This window comes from Plectropomus leopardus, chromosome 17 (assembly GCF_026936395.1).
Source record: "Plectropomus leopardus strain MGB_pleo_1.0 chromosome 17, ASM2693639v1, whole genome shotgun sequence".
NCBI classification, from domain to species: Eukaryota; Metazoa; Chordata; class Actinopteri; order Perciformes; family Serranidae; genus Plectropomus; species Plectropomus leopardus.
This window is the reverse complement of record NC_142192.1, coordinates 32,803,974-32,822,416: the sequence shown is the minus strand read 5'-3', so window position 1 is coordinate 32,822,416 and position 18,443 is coordinate 32,803,974. Positions and strand designations below refer to the sequence as shown.

General features: G+C 41.5%; 2 protein-coding genes across 3 annotated transcripts; both read right to left on the bottom strand.

Annotated features, from left to right (window-relative positions):
• Positions 1-200: 200 nt before the first annotated feature.
• On the bottom strand, positions 201-9,980 carry LOC121965598 (uncharacterized). 2 transcript variants are annotated; one of them, XM_088090865.1, is made up of 3 exons: positions 9,222-9,980; positions 8,421-8,933; positions 201-3,560 (listed from the first exon to the last, which is right to left on the bottom strand). In XM_088090865.1, exons 1-3 carry the CDS (start codon positions 9,412-9,414, stop codon positions 2,311-2,313), a joined length of 1,956 nt encoding a protein of 651 aa, XP_087946991.1. In that variant the 5' UTR covers positions 9,415-9,980; the 3' UTR covers positions 201-2,310. The 2 variants fall into 2 exon arrangements, with proteins under 2 accessions (XP_087946991.1, XP_087946990.1); XM_088090864.1 differs by having other exon boundaries at positions 201-3,105; positions 7,786-8,933; positions 9,222-9,967.
• A 941-nt stretch (positions 9,981-10,921) lies between these two features.
• LOC148186732 (uncharacterized) lies at positions 10,922-18,186 on the bottom strand. The gene is made up of 2 exons (XM_088090840.1): positions 17,453-18,186; positions 10,922-14,996 (listed from the first exon to the last, which is right to left on the bottom strand). Exons 1-2 carry the CDS (start codon positions 17,643-17,645, stop codon positions 13,738-13,740), a joined length of 1,452 nt encoding a protein of 483 aa, XP_087946966.1. The 5' UTR covers positions 17,646-18,186; the 3' UTR covers positions 10,922-13,737.
• Between the last annotated feature and the right edge of the window lie 257 nt (positions 18,187-18,443).

Below are 18,443 nucleotides of genomic sequence, written 5' to 3'. Positions count from 1 at the left end.
GCAGCTGACACACCAGTGGGGCTCAAATCAGTCAAAATTTCACTATAGGTAATACCATCCTCTCAGAAACCAGAAATAATACACAAGTTCTCACTCCCATCTATCAAAAATCAATATCTGTGTGCCGAAGGGAGTGCAGGTCTTAAAATGAGGCATAGTCGGGCACATTTATAATTTTGAGAAAAAAACAGGATGCCGTGTAAAGTGTTTTGTTGTTGTTGTTTTAACATATATTCCATTGAAAACAGGAAAGGAACAAAATAATGTTCAAACTGCCTGCAGCAGGTTACAAAATAAGTTGGGACACGAGCAACAAAACACTGGGGAAGTAGTGAAATGCTTAAAAATCACCTGTTCGGAGCATTTAACAGGTAAACTGGTTAACTGGTCACAGATTAAAGTTTCATGATGGGTCTGAAAACAGTCTGACAGTTTGACTATGCATGACTGCAAAGACTTCAGGATTTCACCATCTACTAGAGCTGTCCTCAGTACCATTTTCCAGGTTCTGGAGCTTCAGCATTGATCAACAGAGAATAATTAAAGCTTCGGTCTGCGTGTGGGAGGGAGGGTTTATTAATTTAATTAAGGCCGCCACCGTGCGGGATCCCAACTCCTGGCAGTGTCGGCGTCAGGTGACGGAGAGCCGGTCTGCCTCTATTAACTTGACAGCAGTTGTGACTTTTTATAGTTTGTGAAGTTAAAAATCTAATTTTCCTTACTGTCTCACCTTGCAAACTCGCTGCGTGTCAGCCAGTGAAAACAGCATCCATTATTTTGATTGCAAACAAGATTTTACCAGGATATTTTTTACAGTGTGCTGTTGAGCGATATTTTTGAAATGTTGATAAAACCCAATTGTGAGCCGACTGTGTTTCCACTGAGTGATGTTCTGCCACTTCTCCACTGGCGATAACATCCCAGTAACCATGGTGATGGATGTTCAAAACATCAGCAGCTTTATTTCTATAGCAGCCACCACACTAGCCGTCATTATTTCCAATCCAAGGCCACGTAGGCGTGTTATATAGCCATGATATTAAGGTGAGCCCGTTATACATGGGAGCGGCCACATATGACGGATTTCAGGGAGCTGATAGTCCACGATTTCACACAGGAAAAGATTCGAACTTCCAGATGATCCGCTCAGCTTTCTCAGAGTTATGCGATGCAATAACAGCTCTTGTAGCTCCTGCTGCATCATGAGGGAGCCAGTTCCTACTGACAAACACATAGACACAGCATCATGTGATCTAGAAAAGACTGAAAAGAGCTTCCACTTGAGTTTTGTCAAATATGACTTTTTCCAATCGCCTTAAAAAAATACCACCTCATTTGAGGGTATGTGAGGGTTTTTGCGTTCGATGGGAGTTTTCTGAAATTAACATGTTTCCATTAGGTGTATTTTATACTCGCGATTTCAATTTGAAAACATGAAATTACAATTTGTCCTTGATCCTGCAACATCTTTTGAGTTGAAGGATGAATTGATTAACATCACCAGCGGCTCTGAAAATTTGCTCCAGTTGCTGCTGGTGGCATCATTCGATTCCTGCAGTGCATTTTTTGAATTTGCATCAGAGTCTTGTGTCCTGTCGGATCAGAACAAGGTCCGTCCATCCTGCGCAACAGCTTGATCCGGGATATTAGGGGATGTCTCTGTGAAGATGTGCGCAGCCCACTTTCTGATCTCTCGTTGCTGAGTGAGCCTCAGTCACATCTCATCCACTTTATTCTCCTGCGAGCGGACATCAGCCCGAAGAAGGCTTGTTAGAGGAGCAGCTCTGTACTGTTTATCTTCAGTCGCTGGATGTTGAGCGAACTGTGGCTGGTTGGAGACTCACTGAGGACCTTCTTCAGGATTGTGAAGATTAACCGGCTGCACAACGATCACGCTGAGAGCGCAGATGATCACTGAGGGAGTATTTTTGTCCCTGAATACTGTTATTTTAGGATGCCTTTTAACATCATGCAAGGGACTACCTATGAAAATTAGCTCCCCAACTAAGTCGGGTGCATTAACATTTGTTTAAATGTGAATTTATGTGCACTGTCCCTTTTTAAATAAATAAATTACAAATTAAATTTTGGCCAACAAAGTCATAGCTTTTGGCTGTGATGGTGATACACAGCTTCCAGGCACTCGGGCCACAATAAGGCCTGTTTGTTGTTGATAAAGCGTAAGTGTTTTGGGGTTTTTTTCCCCTGGTGTTCTCGTTAAACAGCAAAGTAAGTTCTTACAGACGCCTTTACTTTTTCTAAACAAAGCCATTCTTGAGAAAAAATGTCTAAACAACCATCTCCGCAGCTTCACTCATTACTGCTGCTCTCACCGACACACTTGTGTCTTTTAAAATTCGAGAGCGAAACAAATCTTTTCTTGCAAACATTGCAATTAAGCTGTTTCTCTCCTGTGTGAACAGTCAAGTGTTGTTTCAGAGTTCCCTTTTGTGTAAAACTTTTACCACAAACTGAACAACTAAATGGTTTCTCTCCTGTGTGGACAGTCAAGTGTTGTTTCAGAGTCCCCTTTTGTGTAAAAGTTTTTCCACAAATTGAACAACTAAATGGTTTCTCTCCTGTGTGGACAAGCAAGTGTCGTTTAATATCTCCTTTGTGTGCAAATTTTCTGCCGCATTGTGAACAACTGAAAGGTTTCTCTCCTGTGTGGACGATCATGTGTCGTTTCAGATTTGTCTGAGCAGCGAATCTAGCGCTACAGAATGAACAACTATATGGTTTCTCTCCTGTGTGAATATTCAAGTGCTCTCTCAGGTGGCCCATTTCTGCGAATTTTTTACCACAATATGAACAACTAAATGGTTTCTCCCCTGTGTGGATTCTCATGTGTTTGACCAACTTGCTTCGGCAATGAATCTTAACTTTACAAACTGAGCAGCTGAAACGTTTTTCACCCGAATGAAGTCTCATGTGAGTCGTTAAGTTGTACTTTCGAGAAAATGTTTTATCACAGACGGAGCAAGTAAATGGTTTCTCTCCTGTGTGGACGGTTAAATGTTCGTTCAGATGCGCCTTTCGTCCAAATGTTTTGCCACAAACGGAGCAGGTAAACTGTTTCTCTCCTATTTGAATTCCAGTGTATTCCTGCAGATGTTCCTCAGGGTCGAAGCTTCCAGCACATTCAGAGGAGCTAACTGGCGTGTTTCTAGTATTAAAGTCAACATCACTGACAGGTGCTTCACTGTTTTTCAGAGCGTTCAAACCTGACTGAGGTTCCTGAGTCTCCTCCCAGTCTCTGCTGTCATCAGTGTCTTCATCGTCTTCTTCACTCTTCACAGGGACAGAAGTCAATGTGAACTTGATATCAGCCTCCTCCAGCCCTTCAAGCTGCTCTCCCTCCTGACGGCTCCACAGCTCCTCCTGCTCCTCTTTAATGTGAGGAGGCTCTGGGTCCTCCTGGTCCTCTTTAATATGAGGGGGCTCTGGGTCCTCCTGGTCCTCTTTAATGTGTGGAGGCTCTGGATCCTCCTGGTCCACACTAAAGCTCCACTCCTGCTGCTCAGGAGGAAGCTCTTCTTTAACCAACAGCAGCTGGACGTCTGTGAAGAATAAAGAAACACACACACACAGATTTTTAACTAACATGCAGCATACCTAAGTACAACAGCAAAGGTGAAATGTTGACTGATCACGTTAAACTGAGATGATTCTGTGGGGCTGTGTGAGGTTCTTATCACGTCAGTGTATTACATACAGTAGCTGGCGGTCGGCGTGCTCTCGGTTAGCAGAGACAGAGGGGGTGCGCGCCCCTCAGCTCAGTGTTTCCGTGCTGGAGTCTTGAAGGGATGACATATTTTTGAAGGCAAACCTGCAAGTTAGAATCACACTGGTTCCCTTGTCAAAAACCTTATGGGATTTTTGAATGGGATTTTCGATTGTCACCAAAAATAAGCTCTGTGACGAACACAAGTTTATGATACTTACATGTTTTGTTCAGCGTGATAATCTTCACAGATGAACACCACATTTGTGTGTTTTGAAACATAAAAGACATCACCAGAAGCAAAAAGCTGTTGTTAGACTATAAACCAATTACATCGTGGTCGCAGGACTTAAATGTCACCACCGCTTATTATTATTATATTATGAAAAAAATGAACTTTTTGAATTGACCACTACAATTTAATATCAATCCCTGTGGGTTGCGTGCCCCGTCTGTTTGTGCAAACAATGAGCGGTTGACCACCAGCTGCTGCATGTAAAACACGGACTTTATACTAGTATCTCATACAGCCCCCCTAAAAAATCCACAACCATCCTTTTAATGCGATACACAAGACGTTCTGCCATCCTCTTTTCACTCTTTTTTGGTTGTGTGCTGCTTTCGTTACCATGGTTACTTGTTTCAAGGTCCACCTTACTCCAGCTCCAAACTGTGTGTAAAAGTTACAGCTCAGCGCAACACATGCAAGTCTTCAGTCTAACTGGTGTCATGAGAGCGTGAGACAGAGCCCAAAAACGCGAGAGGCACAGCAGATGTGTGGGAGTTGGCAGCCCAGTGGGGAAAGGGTTAACATCATTTTTAAATAACCGGCAAGATTATAATGGGCAAGATTATGTCGTTTAGAGGTTCTGAATGTCGGTTTCGATTATTTTTTGATTAATTGCCCATCACTACTCCTTAAAAGATATTGTTCTCGTGTTTACATTTTATTACAACTTGGCCACGGGTCCGGATAGGACGAAGGTTTGGTCCAGAACTGGACCACGGTCCGGCAGTTGGTGATGACTGGCTTACAGGTACATGTGATGAATCAGTGGTATGGGCGCTATAAATAGCCACCTCCGTGCATATTGGTGGCGCACACTGACAGGTGTTTTGTTGGAAAACCTTGCAGAAGCAACTGTTTGTAACACTGCTCCAGTCGGAGCGGGCTGTCGCACATCGCCGCTCCCTGAAGCGGACTGTCGGACATTTCCGCGATGGAGCCGCTACAATGGCTGTTCTACAGTCAAAGTCCTTCACTGCATTTGGTCCTCCCGCTCTATACTTATTATCATTGGCTCTTCCTGTGGTCTGTCAAAACATGGTTGGAATGCGTTCCTTCGATATTCAGATTTCAATCGACGAAAAGTAATTTCGCGATTTATATCATTATCGTTTTATCGCCCAGCCCTAAAATAAGGGCACATATGTATGAGATTCGGCTTTGTGTCCTTGATTTATTATTAAACTCTGCACAAAACTAAATAAAATTTGATCACAAAAATGAAACTGTTATAACAAATTGCAATTAATATTTGCATAAATTGTCCTGTTCAGACTGTATTGTTTTTATATAACTCATGTTATATAAAAGTGCAAGGAAAAATGCTGTTTTGCAAGATATCAAAAAGCAGTAGCAATGGTGGTGTGATGGTGTCACAATTCAACTCAGAAACAAGTCTACAGATACTGTCTATATTCAATGGATGGATGTTTATATAAAAAACGTGGGTTGTGCTTCAGGAACTTTTTTTGTTGCAAATGTTCTTGCTCAAGCTTGAGAAAAAAGGCAGGATATTCTGATCAGGTCCGAGCTGTAAAATAATTTCTAGTTTCTATGACTGCTGCAACTGCAATTTTGGTATCTTACAAAAACATGAGAGTTGGGCCTGTGTGTGCATAACACACAAACAAAAGAAATCAATAAATCAATCATGTATTTCACTGTGTAATATTATTACGACTACTACCTGAACACCTCCTCAAATACTTTTCTCAAATATAATTTTGGAAACAACATAACAAGAAACTGCACAAACCTGCTGCATCGTCCGCTAGTTTCTGTCGGTGATTCTCCAGTTTTTCCTCCATCTTTGACTAAAATCACAGCAGCTTTTCCTCCAGACAAACTCCGTTAAAATCGGTTTTCTCGCCGTGTTGCTAGGTTACGGTCGGATCCGTCTACTTCCTGCTAGCAGGCTAACTTCATTAGCTTCGTGAAACACCGGGAGATCATTCAGACGGGTTTAGATGAAGTGAACAGAGTTCATTTAAACTGGTTTATCTGGACATTGTGTCTCCATCAAAAACACAGTTTGGTCTCTGTTGAATAGTCACTCCGTCTCGCGCTGTGTGTCCGAGCTCCGTCTACTTCCTGCTAGCACGCTCCGCTAGCTTCATTTAGCATCCTCGGCTAACAGAGATGAGTCTGCGCGGAAACGTCCCGGAAACTGACACAAAGTCCACTTCAACCAGTTTACCAAACATACGGACTCTGCTGGTTCAGCCCGGCTGTATCTGATGGACTCTGGGACGAAAAGAGCAGGACTCACGGCGGAGAAAACGGTTCACAATGAAGACCCAGGACCAGACCGATACAACCGGACTCCAAACAGGAAGCTACACTGCTTCCGGTAACGCATCTCCTTCAAAATAAGAGAGATATATTTACACGCCTGTGACTCTCTCTACTGGCTGTGCAGCAGAATGCCTCCTGAAAATGTGATTTCATAAAGTTTATCATGTAATTGGATCTTTACTACTGAGACCTCATGATTTGAGCAGCATCTTGAAATCATAAAATCACATTTCGGTTACTTGACAGAGATCAGTGGCGTTTCTGGGGAGTTAAGCCTGAACCTTTGTGTAAAAAAAAAAAAAAAAAAAGCCAACATTTAAAAAAATAATAAAAAAAAGTTGCAGGTTTGGAACCCAAGTTTTCTTTGTGAAAATCTGGCGAGCCTGCAGGTTTGGAAGATGTATTAAAAATGCATTTTATAAACCCTGCTGCTGACAAATGACAGGAGAGGAGGTCACTGGGCAGGTCAACACAAAACTAGATGGTATTTTTTTATATAACTTTATTTTTTGGCTTTTGATTTAACACAGAGGAGACATACAATTGTATATATAAAACAAAAATGTTTAAATAAACAACAAATAACAAGAATATCGTCTCTGGCAACTACAAGGTATTTTATTTATTGACTAAATTACAGTAAATGTGTACATGTACTTATACTGTACATCCCATCACTTGTTTGAATCCTGATGTCATTCGAATAAACTGTTCTTTTGGTTTAAAATGTGTTTGATTTTTTCTGTATTTAAATACGTACTTTTTGGGTTTTCCAGTGAGGCATGTTCACACTGTTTATAAAAAAAAAATAAAAATTCTAATTTATTTTGATCAAAGCATTGAAAATATTTGAACTGGTGAAAATTTAAACATTTAAACATTTAAAATAAAATTAAAATAATTTGAGATCCAACGTAACTAACTTCTTGATTTAACGTATTTATTCCGAGCAAAGTTTGCAATTTAAAATACATAGAGCCTCAATTGACTGTTAAAACTTTATAGATTTGTCTTTGAATCTTTTTGTTATTTCATGGAAACTAGAGAATAAAGAAGTCGGAGGTCTTGCTGCTCATGTGCTTACCGTTTGTCTGCCGCTAGGTGGTCTTGGCGTTTTGGGGGCCTGAAAACAGACTTTTGAAACTGGGATCCAGAGTGTAATCTCTTGAAAACGCTTCCTCTTCTGTCGCTTTGTAAACTGGTGATGCACGTATCCTGTGCCAACGATGACGTCACGGCCACATTTAGCCATCTAGCCGCTTTTCGGTTGTTTTTGTGGATCCATGTACACGAGGATCGTTTGAAAAATGTTATCATATGAACATGGATTTTTTTAAGAATGCAGAGCAAAGATTTTTTTTTTTTAGTCAGACCCTGTGAATCTTTATGTAGCCTTGATCTCAATAAAAAACACTGCTGGAAAAAAATAGCCGTAATAATGATCTCTGCAGCTTCACTCATTACTGCTGCTCTCGCCGACACACTTGTGTCTTTTGAAATTTGCGAGCCGAGCGAATCTTCTATCGCAAACGCTGCAACTAAATTGTTTCTCTCCTGTGTGGACAAGCAAGTGTAGTTTCAGAGTTCCCTTTTGCGTGAAACTTCTACCACAAACTGAGCAACTGAACGGTTTCTCTCCTGTGTGGACAAGCAAGTGTCGTCTCATATCTCCATTGTGTGCAAATCTTCTACCACACAGTGAACAACTGAAAGGTTTCTCTCCTGTGTGGACAACCATGTGTCGTTTCAGATTTGGCTGGGCAGCGAATCTAGCGCTACAAAATGAACAGCTATATGGTTTCTCTCCTGTGTGAATATTCAAGTGTTGTTTCAGGTGGCCCATTTCTGCGAATCTTTTACTACAAAATGAACAACTAAATGGTTTCTCTCCTGTGTGGATTCTCATGTGTTTGACCAAATTGCTTTTGCAATTGCTCTTAACTTTGCAAACTGGGCAGCTGAAACATTTTTCCTCTGAATGAAGTCTCATATGAGTCGTTAGGTAGTACTTTCGAGAGAATGTTTTACTACAGACGGAGCAACTAAATGGTTTCTCTCCTGTTTGGATTTCAGTTTCTTCCTGCAGATGTTTCTTGTGGTCGAAGCTTCCGGCACATTCAGAGGAGCTAACTGGTGATTCACTGTTTTTCAGAGAGTTTAAACCTGACTGACGCTCCTGAGTCTCCTCCAAATCTCTTTTGTAATCAGTCTCAGAAGCCGAGAAATGTGGAGTCTCGTCACCACTCTCAGTTTCTGATGAATGTGAAGTCTCGTCTTCAATAACCGGTCGTACAGGACTATCTGGATGTGAGTTCCTGTCTGGTTCTGGTCCTCCACAGTCCTCTCCATCAGCTTCTGTTTCCATCTGTTCAGTTTGTCTTTGATGAAGCTGTGAGGACTGAGCTTTGTCTTCATCGTCTTCTTCAGTCTTCACAGGGACAGAAGCGAGTGTGAACTTGATATCAGCCTCCTCCAGCCCTTCAAGCTGCTGTTTCTCCTGACGGCTCCACAGCTCCTCCTGCTCCTCTTTAATGTGTGGAGGCTCTGGGTCCTCCTGGTCCACACTGAAGCTCCAGTCCTGCTGCTGAGGAGGAAGCTCTTCTTTAACCACCAACAGCTGCTGGACGTCTGTGGAGAATAAAGAAAGAAACACAGAGATTAAAAAAAAGTTACTCCATGTTTACACCAAAGCCACATATATTACTGATTTCCTCAACATGGAGGAAATGTTGTATGTTTTGTATAAAATCTTTGGTAAAGTAAACGTAACATCACTCAGTAGCAACTCACCACTGCCTGTTAAAGAGAATTTCGCAGGGTGATACAGTATTTGTGCTTTTATTTTGGTAAAAGCTCTCAACATTTCTTTCCCAGCAGTTTAAGGAAATAATGAAATAGTAATAAACTGTATCAGACCTGCTCTGTGCAGCCGGAGCTGAGGGCTGAAAACAGCGTCCAGGAGTTTCTGCTGTCGCTCGTTTTCCTCTTTTGATCGAGAAAGTTCCTCCTCGTACTCTGCTATCGATCTTTCAAACAGCCCAAAAATCTCCTCAGCAGCCGCAGTTAGTCGCTGCTTCACCAGCAAACTCAGCATTTCACGTTTGGACATTTTGACTAAAATCTCAGCAGCTTTTCCTCCTGAAAAACTCCGTTAAATCGGTTTGTTGGCGCTGATGTTCGCCGTGTTGTTAGGTTACGGTCGGATCCGTCTACTTCCTGCTAGCAGGCTAACTTCATTAGCTTCGTGAAACACCGGGAGATCATTCAGACGGGTTTAGATGAAGTGAACAGAGTTCATTTAAACTGGTTTATCTGGACATTGTGTCTCCATGAAAAACACAGTTTGGTCTCTGTTGAATAGTCACTCCGTCTCGCGCTGTGTGTCCGAGCTCCGTCTACTTCCTGCTAGCACGCTCCGCTAGCTTCATTTAGCATCCTCGGCTAACAGAGATAAGTCTGCGCGGAAACGTCCCGGAAACTGACACAAAGTCCACTTCAACCGGTTTACCAAACATACGGACTCTGCTGGTTCACTCCGGCTGTATCTGATGGACTCTGGGACGGAAAGAGCAGGACTCACGGCGGAGAAAACGGTTCACGACAAAGACCCGGGACCAGACCAACTGCTTCCGGCAACATTGCTCCTTCAAAATAAAATAGATCTGTTTATAAGCTCACAGCTCTCAGCTGTGCAGAAGAATTCTTCTGTAAATCTTCTTCTGTGGGGTTTTACGGCAGTTGACATCCTTGAAGTTGCATCACTGCCTCCTGCTGAACTCCGTCGTCCCGCTCTTTCACAATCTTCTGAGTCCAGTCTTCCAGTAAATATGATTTTAGAAAGTTTACAATATTATTGGATCATTATTACTGAAACTTCATGATCTCAGCATCTTGAAATCAAACTGAGGTTACTTGATTGAGACTCTTGAGGCTCAAAACTGTTAAAATAAATAAATAAATAAGTAAATTCATACTTACTTGTTAGTAAAAGTGTAAATGCACGATCTTCTCTATTGTTTCATAAAGGAAAAACAGCCTCTGAACTTGTGTTATCCTGACCCACCAGCCCCCTCGTTTATGTAATAAACCCACAGAATTGGTGGTCTAATAACATCAATAGAATAAAAAAAAATCAGTACATAAGAAACTTGCTCTCCTGCTTCACATATTTGTACTTTTTTAAACTTCTCTGACATATAATGAAGAAATGACAATTAGCGTGATGTGGAAATACTCAAAGATTCATTTGACCGCTTTAGTTACTTAAGACTAGGAAAAAAACAACACATGAACAGCTTCCAAAATATGCATTAAATAAAAATAAACTACCTGACAGAATATCTGAATTAGAGCTGACAGGATGAGTTGATAAACAAGCATCAGCTGTCACAGTTTGAGACCGACACAGTTTCATTTGCCCAAGTTGTGTAAACACTTGCTCCCATCTGTGTGGCGAAGGTGTGAAGGTCATAAAATCAGGCGTTGTCAGGCACATTGTCAGAATGTAACATTTTAAGAAAGAAACTTGAGATGCTGCGTAAAATGTAAAAACACAATGCAATGATTTGCAATTAAAAAAAAAACAACTCTATTTAAAACAATATAAAGACAAGAGATTTACAGTTCAATTTTTATTTTATTTTTTTTAAATACGCACTTATTCTGAATTTGATATCTGCAACACGTCACAAAAAAGTTGTAACAAGGGCAACAAAATACTGTAGAAGTTGTGAAATGCTAAAAAAAGCCACCTGTTTGGAACATTTCTCGGGTAAACGGGTTCACTGGTCACAGATTTAAGTGTCACGATGGGTATAAATGGGAATCTGTAAAAGACTCACTTTTTTGAAAAACTGGTCAAAACGGTCCAACAGTTTAAAAACATTTCTCAAAGCACAACTGCAAAGAATGAATGGATTTCACCTCCACAACCTGTAATACCAAAAGATTCAGAAAATCTGCAGAAATTTCAGAACATAAGGGACAAAGCTGAAAGCCAACACTGAATTGGACGTGACCTTTGACCCCCCCGGACTCCACTGCATTAAAAACCAGCATGACTGTAAACTAAATATTACTATATAGGCTGAGGAACTCTTGAAGACTATTGTCAGTAAACACAGTCCATCACTGCATCGACAAATACAAGTGACCTCGCTTTTAAAAATATTATACCTTAATATAATTTTCTATTTTCATTGAGTTAATTTTTTTAACCCACATCAGTCCTGATCATAAATATCCATTACTTTTCAGAATTTTAACCCTTTAATGCCAGTTTTTTGTTATACTCTGTTTTTATATGAAAAAAAAACATCACAAAAAATGAATTACATTCAATACATTACCTGCTAAGTAGATTTTTAAAATTATTATGACAGTCTGGGATATGTCAGTGTGTGAGTGTAGCTGCTGACAGTCTGGGATATGTCAGTGTGTGAGTGTAGCTGCTGACAGTCTGGGATATGTCAGTGATCAGCAGCTACATTGACTGTGACAGGTCACCTAGTGGAAATAGCATGTATTTCCTCCATATGCCAAATATGGTCAAAATGACCTCATCAGGTGGAAAATAGTCAAAATGACAAATTCTGAACCATCAAATCCTCCTCTCCACACTCTCTGAGCTTGGCATCTCAGGTTCTGTCCTATGGTGGTTCAAGTCCTACCTCACAGGCAGATCCTTCACAGTGTCATGGCGAGGAGAGGTGTCTAGGTCACATGGCCTATCAACAGGGGTTCCTCAGGGGTCGGTGCTTGGTCCCCTACTCTTCTCTCTGTACACCACCTCACTCGGTGCAGCGGTCCGCTCCCACGGTTTCTCCTACCACTGCTATGCAGATGACACTCAGCTCTTCCTCTCCTTTCCACCTGATGACAGAACGGTCTCAGCTCGGATATCAGCGTGTCTGGCTGATATCTCCACATGGATGAAGGAACGCCACCTTCAGCTAAATCTGTCTAAGACCGAACTCATGGTCTTTCCAGCTTGTCCATCTGTTCAGCCTCGGATCAGTGTCCAACTTGACTCGAGCCTACTTGTGCCCACAAACTCAGCCAGAAACCTGGGTGTCATGATTGATGACCAGCTGACCTTTAAGGTTCATGTGGCCTCAGTTTCTCGGTCTTGTCGTTATGCCCTCTACAACATCAGGAAGATCAGACCCTTCCTGACCCAACGGGCCACACAGCTTCTGGTTCAGGCTCTTGTGTTCTCACGCATTGACTACTGCAACTCTCTTCTGGCAGGCCTCCCTGCATGCTCATTCAAACCTCTTCAGATGATCCAGAATGCAGCAGCACGTCTGGTCTTCAACCAGCCCAAAACAGCACGTCATCCCGCTGCTAATTTCTCTTCACTGGCTTCCAGTGGCAGCCAGAATCAAATTCAAAGCACTTCTCTTGGCTTACAAAACAATCACAAGAACTGCTCCAGCCTACCTGGAATCCCCGATCCAGGTCTACTCTCCTTCTCGCCCACTACGCTCTGCATGCAAAAGACGCCCGGTGCTTCCAGCCCAGCACGGCTCTAAATCTCTAGCCAGACTCTTCTCTTCTGTTGTTCCCAAATGGTGGAACAAACTTCCAAACTCTGTGCGATCTGCTGAGTCCCTTTCTACTTTTAAGAGACAACCGAAAACTCAATTGTTCCGAGAACACCTCGGCACTTAACCTGGCTCTTCTCCTCTTTGCCCTTTGGGGTAAATTAAGTCAGAAGGTCCAAAACCCAGGACCTAATGATTATCTAGCACTGACAAAGTTGTGTGATGTTGTATGTTGACTGTCATCATAAGTAGTGACACTGAGATTGTTGAATCTCAGATGCTGAGATCACTACTGTGCGGCACTTCTTCTGCCACTAGACGGCAATACCTGTGACCAATCACACCTGAAGCACTTTTTGCACTTACTAAGGGTTTTTTCCTTAAGTCTAAATTCTTGCTTGTGTTGTACATCGCTTTGGATAAAAGCGTCTGCTAAATGAAATTGTAGAATTGTAGAAATTCAGAGTCAAAAGCCCAGAATGACACCCAGAAATAATACAAGTCCTGTTTTTCTGCTCTGATGGCTGTGGGATCAAAAATGTCAGTTTGAATGGGTTTCAATGGAGCATTTTTTGACCTGAACAGTCTGAATGTAACTATTTAGTTTCCAAAGTGTAGTTTAGACTTATTGTAGGAGCTGAGCTGCAAATTTACTGATTACACTCAAGTACACAATCTTGTCAAAATGAATGCAATAATATGCACCTAAAATGAGCCAAACAGCCCCAAAGGGTTAATTACAATGATGATGCAGCTTCATCTTAGCTTACAGGGCTAATGGTGGAGGCTGTATCAGCTTAAATCTGGCAGTTCCAGCTGATCAGTGTTAAATCTTAATCTCAGTACTTCAATGCTACGAGTAAAAAATGCTTCGACAAGCTGCAGCTTCACTCTTTGCTGCTGCTCTCACCAGCACACTTGTGTCTTTTGAAATTACAGAGACGAACAAATCTTTTATTGCAAACGCTGCAACTAAATTGTTTCTCTCCTGTGTGAGCAATCATGTGTTGTTTCAGAGTTCCCTTTTGTGTAAAACTTTTCCCACAAACTGAACAACTAAATGGTTTCTCCCCCGTGTGAACATACAAGTGTCGGCTCAAATCTGTCTTTTGAGTGAAACTTTTACCGCAAACTGAACAACTGAACGGTTTCTCTCCTGAGTGGATGTACGAGTGTCGCCTCATATCTCCTTTGTGAGCAAATCTTTTGCCACAAACTGAACAACCAAATGGTTTCTCTCCTGTGTGGACAAGCAGGTGTCGCCTCAGATTTCCCTGGGCAGCGAACCTTACGCTACAAAATGGGCAGCTGTATGGTTTCTCCCCTGTGTGGATTTTCAAGTGCTGTCTCAGGTGTTCCGTTACTGAGAATTTTTTGTCACAATATGAACAACTAAATGGTTTCTCCCCTGTGTGGATTCTCATGTGTGTAACCAAATTGCTTCTGAAATTGAACTTTACTTTACAAATGGAGCAGCTGAACCTCTTTCCCTCTGAGTGAAGCCTTAAGTGATACTGCAACAACCTCTTCTGAGTGAATGTTTTACCACAAATGGAGCAACTAAATGGTTTCTCTCCTGTTTGGATTTCAGTTTCTTCCTGCAGATGTTTCTTGTGGTCGAAGCTTCCGGCACATTCAGAGGAGCTAACTGGTGATTCACTGTTTTTCAGAGAGTTTAAACCTGACTCAGGTTCCTGAGTCTCCTCCAAATCTCTTTTATAATCAGTCTCAGAAGCCGAGAAATGTGGAGTCTCGTCACCACTCTCAGTTTCTGTTGAATGTGAAGTCTCGTCTTCAATAACCGGTCGCACAGGACTATCTGGATGTGAGTCCCTGTCTGGTTCTGGTCCTCCACAGTCCTCTCCATCAGCTTCTGTTTCCATCTGTTCAGTTTGTCTTTGATGAAGCTGTGAGGACTGAGCTTTGTCTTCATCGTCTTCTTCAGTCTTCACAGGGACAGAAGCGAGTGTGAACTTGATATCAGCCTCCTCCAGCCCTTCAAGCTGCTGTTTCTCCTGACGGCTCCACAGCTCCTCCTGCTCCTCTTTAATGTGTGGAGACTCTGGGTCCTCCTGGTCCTCACTGAAGCTCCAGTCCTGCTGCTGAGGAGGAAGCTCTTCCTTAACCACCAACAGCTGCTGGACGTCTGTGGAGAATAAAGAAAGAAACACAGAGATTAAAAAAAAGTTACTCCATGTTTACACCAAAGCCACATATATTAGGGATCGACCAATTATCGGCTTGGCCGATAATATCGTCCGATATTCGGCATTTTTGCGATCATCGGCATCGGCCGTTTTTTTCACCGATAACCGATAAAATTAATTAATGTATTTTAAAATGCGCTCCTTCAGCTCTGATGCAGCCGTCTCTGCCTGAAGTCACCACTCTCTTGGTTGTGTAACAATGTCCCGCCCACATCCCTCACTGATTGGCTACTTGGCACAAGTGAGCCAGTGACAGCCAGTCAATCAACACTGAAGCCTCTAAATGCAGTGCCACAGACACAGAGGAGAAACAGAGGACTGCTTCGGTGGCTGATCCAGCAGAAAAGGTAAGGCAGTGTCAGTCGAAGTTTCAAAGACCTTTAGGATGATTTTAAAAATACCACAACCTTGATCAATATTAGTGATAACATGCAGGCCCAGAGTCGACATTTCACCAACCTACTTGTCTAGTCACATCAAGCATACGACTTTGCAAGATAGGACTAGCATCACTCACGACAAAAAAAAAAAAAAAAAAAAAAAAAAAAAAAAAGATGTGAGTGAAGATGACCTGAAGTCCCTTGCTTAATTAAATAAAAATATGACATAGGTAGGCTGTAGCAAGTATAAGGGAGGAAAACCTGCAGTTTGGCTGTTGAGATTAAACTTTTCACAACTTCAACATGGGGTAGGCTATTTAATGATGGCTCACCGCTACATTATAATTGACACGACCAGCCGCTTTAGAGCTGGGGCCAGACGCACAATAATAATAGGAGACACTTACGGTTATCATTACTTTGTGGGAATAATTAATCTCCTAACGTGTCTCAGCCCGTGGGGCGGCTCCTGGTTTGTCAATAAACAACACCTGAGGCGATTATAGCCTATAAGTTTAACACCACACGCTAACGTGTCCTTGTTTGTTTACAGTCGCCTCTCCCTCAGCGCTCATGCTGTCACTACACAATGATCACACAGAATAGATGTTAAATATTCGTCTTTTTGCCGGTCACTCGTAAAGTCCAGGGAAATGATGGGCCATTTCAATGAGTCAAGCAGAGAGCACACGTCGAATTTTTTCAATCAATAAATTTACCGTCGCGTCTAGAACCCACGCGTGTAAAGTAGCCTTTATTGTTTGCATTTACAATTGCCAAGTGCCTTATTCTTATGTAATATGACATACACTTCTAAGCACAATAGTGTACATTTAATGTTCTGAGATTCTGAATATGAATTAATTTCTCTAAATAAATAAATATAATAATAAATAAGGAACTATAAGTGAAAAACTCTGGTGAGCACTGAAAGTTGTGTCTTTATTTACTCATGCTGTTTTATGTAAAATTTTAATCTGAAAAGTAACTATTATATCTATAAAATGAATGTAGTGATCCAAGGTTCTGGCCGCCCTCTTTATTGTTTGGTCTTAATCAGGCTGGATCAGATGTATCCTACCTGAGAGGGAGAGCACTTAAGACATCATTAATTAAATGTTATTAATGTAGGCTATCATTAAGAATATTATGTAGTGTAGTGGAAGTTTAACAGACAATTTTGCTCTAATAAATGAATATATATTTTCTCTTTTTTAATTCTCACTCTTTTTTTGTCTCTCTTTCTCTAAATCCTCATTACAGATGGATGGATCAAAGAAGCGGGTGAAAAGTACAGTATGGCAGTATTTCACACAGCCAACCCCAGGAAAGGCAGTCTGCAATACCTGCAAAGACATGGCATTTCAATTCAGATTATTTGTTCATGTTATGTTAATTATGAGAACAGTTCAGTTTATTTTGTTGATTTTTTTCAAAAATTCAGGGAGCTATTTTATTTATTTATTTATTCATTTGAGTGAGTTTTGGGAAATGCTACTCGAAGGCCCCTGCACTTTTTGTTTTAATAGGCATTTCAATTAAGATTATGTGTTCATGTTATTATGTTAATTATGTGTTCATGTTATTTTACAAAAAGTTAAGGCCATTTTTTTCAGTGTAAACTAACAGTATACTGTATTCATTCTAATCCCAGGTGTGTTTCTGTAAATTTTGACACCAAAATTTTCATTTTTACTGCAAATAAATATCGGTTATACATATCGGCTATCGGTTTCGCTTAGTTATTAATAATCGGTATCGGCCCTGAAAAATCCATATCGGTCGATCCCTAACATATATTACTGATTTCCTCAACATGGAGGAAATGTTGTATGTTTTGTATAAAATCTTTGGTAAAGTAAACGTAACATCACTCAGTAACAACTCACCACTGCCTGTTAAAGAGTATTTCGCAGGGTGATACAGTATTTGTGCTTTTATTTTGGTAAAAGCTCTCAACATTTCTTTCCCAGCAGTTTAAGGAAATAATGAAATAGTAATAAACTGTATCAGACCTGCTCTGTGCAGCCGGAGCTGAGGGCTGAAAACAGCGTCCAGGAGTTTCTGCTGTCGCTCGTTTTCCTCTTTTGATCGAGAAAGTTCCTCCTCGTACTCTGCTATCGATCTTTCAAACAGCCCGAAAATCTCCTCAGCAGCCGCAGTTAGTCGCTGCTTCACCAACAACCTCAACATTTCACGTTTGGACATTTTGACTAAAATCTCAGCAGCTTTTCCTCCAGAAAAACTCCGTTAAATCGGTTTGTTGGCGCTGATGTTCGCCGTGTTGTTAGGTTACGGTCGGATCCGTCTACTTCCTGCTAGCAGGCTAACTTCATTAGCTTCGTGAAACACCGGGAGATCATTCAGACGGGTTTAGATGAAGTGAACAGAGTTCATTTAAACTGGTTTATCTGGACATTGTGTCTCCATGAAAAACACAGTTTGGTCTCTGTTGAATAGTCACTCCGTCTCGCGCTGTGTGTCCGAGCTCCGTCTACTTCCTGCTAGCACGCCCCGCTAGCTTCATTTAGCATCCTCGGCTAACAGAGATGAGTCTGCGCGGAAACGTCCCGGAAACTGACACAAAGTCCACTTCAACCGGTTTACCAAACATACGGACTCTGCTGGTTCACTCCGGCTGTATCTGATGGACTCTGGGACGGAAAGAGCAGGACTCACGGCGGAGAAAACGGTTCACGACAAAGACCCGGGACCAGACCAACTGCTTCCGGCAACATTGCTCCTTCAAAATAAAATAGATCTGTTTATAAGCTCACAGCTCTCAGCTGTGCAGAAGAATTCTTCTGTAAATCTTCTTCTGTGGGGTTTTACGGCAGTTGACATCCTTGAAGTTGCATCACTGCCTCCTGCTGAACTCCGTCGTCCCGCTCTTTCACAATCTTCTGAGTCCAGTCTTCCAGTAAATATGATTTTAGAAAGTTTACAATATTATTGGATCATTATTACTGAAACTTCATGATCTCAGCAGCATCTTGAAATCAAACT

Excerpts from the sequence above, each read along its gene's own strand:
- LOC121965598 (XM_088090864.1), bottom strand. The coding sequence starts at position 9,414 with ATGTCCAAACGTGAAATGCTGAGTTTGCTGGTGAAGCAGCGACTAACT. Across the intron at positions 8,934-9,221 it reads GCTCCGGCTGCACAGAGCAG|ACGTCCAGCAGCTGTTGGTG; the intron begins GTCTGATACAGT and ends TATTCTCCACAG. Across the intron at positions 3,106-7,785 it reads ATTTCAAAAGACACAAGTGT|GAATACACTGGAATTCAAAT; the intron begins GTCGGCGAGAGC and ends GAACATCTGCAG.
- LOC148186732 (XM_088090840.1), bottom strand. The coding sequence starts at position 17,645 with ATGTCCAAACGTGAAATGTTGAGGTTGTTGGTGAAGCAGCGACTAACT. Across the intron at positions 14,997-17,452 it reads GCTCCGGCTGCACAGAGCAG|ACGTCCAGCAGCTGTTGGTG; the intron begins GTCTGATACAGT and ends TATTCTCCACAG.